Source organism: Scatophagus argus, chromosome 8 (genome assembly GCF_020382885.2).
Source record: "Scatophagus argus isolate fScaArg1 chromosome 8, fScaArg1.pri, whole genome shotgun sequence".
NCBI classification, from domain to species: domain Eukaryota; kingdom Metazoa; phylum Chordata; class Actinopteri; family Scatophagidae; genus Scatophagus; species Scatophagus argus.
In genome coordinates this window covers 22,565,856-22,572,289 of record NC_058500.1, presented here as the reverse complement: position 1 = coordinate 22,572,289, position 6,434 = coordinate 22,565,856, and the positions used below count along the sequence as shown (strand labels likewise).

Here is a 6,434-nt window from a genome sequence, read left to right as displayed (position 1 = left end):
TGCCAACTTGTTCATGAGTCTGTGGGAGAAAAGGTACAAAGGTGCAAAACATTTTCTTCTATAAGAAATTATTGATGATAAGGTTTGGTGTTTTACATCTGCTGAAGAAGAACTCTGTTGTTTTTGCAACTAAATCACAGTCAAGTGAACTTTCCCTTTCTGGATTTGCTGATATCTGTAAATGAGAGTGGAGAACTGGAGACCTCTATACTTTGAAATGAAAACAATGATTTGTGCATAGAGGTTACAAGGCCTTTATCATGGAGGTCTGCAAGAGTCACAGAAAAGGTTCTAAAGAATCTCATTAATTTGTAGCTAATTTTACAACTAAAAGAGGCATGAATTCAGTTCATTTTAATAGATTGATTTCTTAACCTATATGTTATGTCTGCGATTGCTGAATCCTTCAAAGTTTGAAAGTATGATTTTCAAAATCCTTGAAGTTAGTTTTATTTTTGTGCTTTTCTTGTATTCACAGCAGGATCAGGCATATTTGCACTTGTGGTGCAGCAGTAGAGCACCTAGAAGTCAGTACAATTAATGTAGTAATACAACTGCGCCAAAAGGTGCTCTAAGAAACTGCAGCATGACTCCTGCCTCAGACAAACTAAAGAGCGGACCTCTGCGCTGCAGTTACCAGTGTTCAACACTGGGAGGCACTATGCCCCCTTTTGGTCAAATGAGGAGTTGCTTTTCATTTTTTTCTCTGTTGGAGAGTGTAAATCCTGATTATGGTTCAATCGGTGTTTGGTTGAGCCAGTGAGCTGACCATGTATGGTGGCGGCCACAGAGGATTTCAATGGAACAGCAAGAACCAGGTGGTGCCAAACGTTCTGAAGGAGGAAAATCTACAGACTTCATAACTTCTGCGGAATCACTTTGTTTATTCTAACACGAATGCATGTTTTTAGCTTTTGTTCCTGTCTTTGATAAGTGACAATGAGCCAATAGGAACAACAAAAAAAAAAAAATTAGATGCCATTTAATCGCCTAATCGAGGATCAGAATAAGATTGGTTAAAGGGAAATTCCTCTTTATTCTGCAGGTGATTTATTCCTCTGCAGGAAAATCCATCTAAAGACACTCTAAAACCGTTTCGAGTCTACATGACATGGAAAGACTGAAAGAGTGTGTCCCATCCTGCCGTACATTGCAATTGCATATATTCTTTTTACTCGCTGTCTTCATGCCATCGGGAAAATATCCAACAGGTTACAACTTCTGAATGTGACTGGCCAGCACTGAACGACTTATGTTTGCTGGGATGTCCCTGGAACTTTTCTAACGCCAGGAACAACTGATTTATTTTTGCCGACATTTCTTTGTGCAGTGTCCATCAAACACACAAAAATTAAGGTGTTTAAAGTGTACACCTGTGTCCACTGTCCAACACGACAGGGATTTATGACAGACTTCAGATGATTTCAGTGAGCAAATTCTGTGATTTATTCCGTGATCACAACACGCACGGAGGAATCTTACATTTGAGAGGAAAGGTTCTAAGAAAAATATGTGATGGTGAGTTTTCGTATTTCTGATAAATGATGATTTAAAGATGAAACAAAGTGATCAACTTCCGGATTTGCAGAGCGGAAAATTAATGAATCGTTCTACAGGTGCGTAAAAGTAGAGGGCTCCAGATGCGTCTCAGGGATGTGTGTGTGTGTGTGTATAGGTTACTTTGTGTGCGCATGCTGGGGGAGTCATGTTATAGCTTGTCATGTTATGGGTAGAGATGGTGGAAGATGCGGACCTGTCAGCCTCATAAGGAAGGTCAACAGCTGCCATGATGACGGCCATTGAAGCCAACAACCTCACCGAGCAGTGCGACTGGTTCGGCCAGGAGAACCGAACTGAGGCGCGCGTAACCGAGCGGCTGGATGTTTCCGGCTGCCTCTTTCTGTCTCTACTGCCCAACGGACAGACAATTCCAGCGCTCATATGGATTTTCGTGTTGCTGACTCTTTTCTCACTTTTGGTTAACGGGCTCACGCTGTTCGGACTCGGACGGTCCGAGGACCTCTCCTGGGAGCCGCGCGTTGCCTTCCTTAAGAATTTGATTTTTAGCGACCTCATGCAGACCTTCACCTTAGCTCCGGCGGTCATCCATTCACTAGTACAGCGTCAGACCATGGCGTTTAGCACCTGGTGTTACATCCAGTACTTTGTGGGCACCGCCAGTATCTTCTCCAGCCTCGTCACCATCACATGCATGGCACTGGAGCGTTATCTGTACGTGTGCCACGCTATCCACTACTTGGTCATGCTCACTCAGGTGCGCTTGCGGGTTGCCCTGAGCCTCATCTGGGTCTACTCCGTCTCCATCAGCACCATCAACATAGCGTTGCTGCATACAGGAAAAGAGCAAAAGAGTGAGCGGGTCACCAGGGGGCTACTGTGCGAGCCAGACACCATGGAGCAGCACATGGGATTTCCCCGCGCCTCTGCCGTCTTTCGCAAAGTCGTCGGTTCCTCTACTCTGCTTCTGTGCCTGTTGGTCTACGTCTTCTCCTTCCTGCGGATGTACCAGGACGCGCGCAACGCGATGATACCGTTCAACGCGGTGAACAACGCAGCGCGTAAGACCGTGCTGTTCTACTGCGGCATGCTGTTTCTGCAGCTGCTGCCGCTGCTGTTCAAAGTCATCTCGGACGTGATATGGGAGGTGGAGGGGACGGCGGCGATGGTGGCACTGTCCTCTCAGTCTCAGAGCGTCCCTAAAGCGGCGGCCGTGCTCCACATGTCATTGGCGGCAATGCTCTTAGTGCCACCGTGCATCAACCCGCTGGTGTACGGGCTGAGGAACGCAGAAACGAGGCGCGCGCTGCTGAGTCCTTTCCAGTGGTGGACGCAGAGGAGGGGTCGGTGCGCGCGGAGAGAAGCGAGACGATAAGAGACCCGCGTCAAAAAGCTGCCCAGAGGGAGTCTGAACTATATTATTATAGATCAGCAGGGTGGAACAAACTAACTTCAACATTTTATGAATGTCCACAACAAAAACTACTATTACTGTGCAAAGTTTTGCAATTTGCATATTGTAAAAGTGCAATTAAAAAAAACTGGAGGAGGCCAGGTTAGTTGTTATGTGTGTTTACAGTGATATTTTTGGAATATTGTGTTCCCTACAGTATTTAAATTTGCAGCTTGTATATGCTGTTTTGGACCAATATCAAACAGCTTGTATGTTTGGTTTGTGTGTTTTCATTATTATTAATTTGACATTTCTAGACATTGTTCGCTTACTTGCAGAGATAAGATGAGAAACTCTCATCTGACTAAATAGGAGGAAATAAATGGTCCGTGCGTCCATAAAATAAAATATAGCTTCAGCTCCATATTTAACACAGTACAAGGCAGGAAATGTGAGCTACATTACAATGAGCTTAAAGGTGAAACGTTGAGAAAAATATAAATGAACAACGGGCTACTTAAAATGGAAATGAACAGCAGAAGAAGAAATGCAGTATAGTTTGAAATTTTTATTCATTTATTTACTTATTTATTACAAGTGTTCTGCCATGAATCAAAGCTGACAAAAGTACACAGTTTTCTAATGAGCTTATGGTCTCAGGTCTTCTTCAGGACAGCATCCTCCTCCATCCCCCTCGTTCAAATATGGTCACTTCCGGTTTCAAATAAACTTAACAAGCCCGCAATGGCCATAATGCCGAATCGGAGGCTTCAGAAATGCACTTTGCACCAGATGCAAAGATGTGACTATTGGGAAAAAAGGCCACAGCGTTAAAAAAAAAGGCCATAGCCAGCTTTTTTCCTACATTTTTTCCTGCCCTCCCGTGCTCAAAAAGTGCCTAAAGTGGTTTCATTTATTTACTTGTTTTTCCTAGCAAAGCGCTGAAAAGTGGTGTTTTACTGCACTCTGCTTGTTTCACCTCTGACTCCACCAGGTATCACTGACAGCAATGGCCGAGTGTTCAGAAATGTGCATCAAATGTGCGTCTGTTGCGTCAGAAACCAGCAGTGACGTCACGGGGTCCTGAAGTACACCTGGACTTCACTGCTTCACTGAGGCAAGGCGACAGGTTAGACTGCTGCGGGTCAGCCAAAATGTCCAGGAAGGATCTTAATTGTGTATAATTGTTTAATTACTCTTTAATATTCTCAGTTCCTCACTTCTTCAAATGTCTACAAAAAATTGGCAATGCCTTTAAAACACTATCCCTTTGATCACATGATAACCTAATCACACGATTAATTTCAATTCAGTGTCACTTTATATGGCAGCCATAACTCACTTTCTTTAACAGGAACTCAATTGACTTTGACAGTTTATTATTTTTTTTGTTTGTTTTCTTTTTTCACTGCATATTGTTTCACTTTTGAGTTTTATAGGGAAATAGTCAATTTCAACCAAAGTGGTTTACTGTCATTAAAATTTTACACTGAGACAATTATGTCTTGAGGTACGGGTTGCATGTCCCAACACTGGATATGTACTGCACAAGACTTGGCTGTTTTCAGCCTACTATTCTGTCACTATGTTGCTCCTCTTACCATTGGAGCCCTATTGTTTACTGGTGTCAGCAACCTCATCAAGTGTTCAGGACTTAACACGAGAACCGCCTCTCGTTGTTGTTAAACATTTGCTTTAAGCAGCAGCCAGGTTAATCGAAACATACAGACGTCACTTTGTTATATATCCTTATTTATTATACAAAATGCAGCCAACTTAAAGTGCTTTCTGTGCAGAATATTTTTATGATGTAATGAATGTGACGGTTGTAAATCTTTTAATCAAGTCATTTTATTGTTGTTTTGTATTTTAGATTGTATATATGTATTTTGGCCCAATTGTGGGTCCATATGTGATGATGTTGTAATGCTAAAAGAGCAGTTTTATGGAGTCACGACTTTTCACGTTCTTGCCTAGAGTTGCTCGAGAAGATTTGTGCTGCTGTCATACCTGTCCGCTAAATATGAAGCTGGAGCCAACGGTTGATTAAGACTGGAAACAGTTAGCCTGACTCTGTAACAAAATACAGTCACAAGCACCTCTAAGTGTCACTTAAAAACATGCTACTGTGTGTTTTTATTGTTTGTCATCATGGACTGAATTTGTTGACCCTTGAGAAGCAGGCAAGGAATTCAAAGATCATCTTCTTAATCAAGCAAGAAGACAGAACAACCATACTGTATCAGAGTAACTCTAATTCATGAGAATAACAGCCTTCAACGTACATCTGCCTGTTGAGTTCAAAAGGTGGGTTACAGACGGTTAGAGAGGTCATGCCTAATCGACCTCTGTGATCCAGCTGATGACGTCATCGGTTACCTGGATTCAGAGGATTGGCTGTAGGCAAGATCCATGTACAAGCCATGTTTTTGAATGTTGTGTACACTCATTCACCTCAATGATCTGTCCTGGTTTACTACATGTTTTTGATCTCTGTCTGTTTATTGAACAATGTTTACCTGTCTGCCTGTGAGTCGTACTTTTGTTCAACCTTACAAATATACCCACACGTGTACAAAAACAGGAACAGGTTTCTTCAGCAGAATAATTCAAAGGAGAACTACAGTACTTCCTTTTTTAGGCTGTGCTTCTGTGAGATATTATGCAGTACAAGAAACACGGCATTTCCCTATATTCAATTCTGAAACGCAAGACTCGTAACTAACGCATAGCTATGCTTCTTCGTGGTTATGTTTAGGCACTCACGGCATTTGGTTAAAGTGAAAGAAAGGTTATGGTCTTGGTTAAAAATTTTAAAAAATCAACAATGACTTGAAGCACGGGATACAATGTGTTTACTTACTATCAACATGTCACCAAATTCGTGATCTTTCACTAACTTTTACCAAAGCTCTTTTGCTGTATAAACATAACATGCAAAAATGAAACTAACTAGGAGATGTGTAAAAATGGTGATTAGGATAGATGGTGCTATATATTTTTTGTCAGCACAGTTCGTTTGAGTTACTCTGAAGGCACAAGGATGCATACTCTCTCCTTTATTTCATTCTTGCCTTCATTGGATAGTGACAGCCAACAGAATTCTAATTGTTGCTTATTACTGCTTTATGCTATTAACAATGATCTTTTTAATTTGAAGCGCAAACATCTGTCCTCTGACTTACAGCATTTGGATTTCGACACAGTTTATTTGAAATACAGTACATAACATAAAATAAGGTTAACCTTTCAAGTGCAATTGCTTTTGTACAGAGTCTGCGTGATGGACACCAGTAATACAAATCACAGTGGCAGGTCAGTTAGGTGTAATCTGGTGTTTTTGCCTTTTGTTTAGACTGTTGCTCATTGTTAATACAGTAACTGACATGTACAGAGAGCTTGAGAGTTATTTCAAACTCCTAAAATAACATCAGGCAATAAGCACAACTTGATCTGGCTCTCTTAAAGACGAATGAATTTAAGGTGCACCTACATTCCATTAGTGCCTTTGCAGAACAGCAAA

General features: G+C 41.7%; 1 protein-coding gene across 1 annotated transcript; it reads left to right on the top strand.

Moving 5' to 3' along the window:
• Positions 1-1,789: 1,789 nt before the first annotated feature.
• On the top strand, positions 1,790-2,893 carry LOC124064042 (olfactory receptor 11A1). The gene has a single exon (XM_046398241.1). It carries the CDS (start codon positions 1,790-1,792, stop codon positions 2,891-2,893), a length of 1,104 nt encoding a protein of 367 aa, XP_046254197.1.
• The last annotated feature ends 3,541 nt before the right edge of the window (positions 2,894-6,434 follow it).

Excerpts from the sequence above, each read along its gene's own strand:
- LOC124064042 (XM_046398241.1), top strand. The coding sequence starts at position 1,790 with ATGACGGCCATTGAAGCCAACAACCTCACCGAGCAGTGCGACTGGTTC.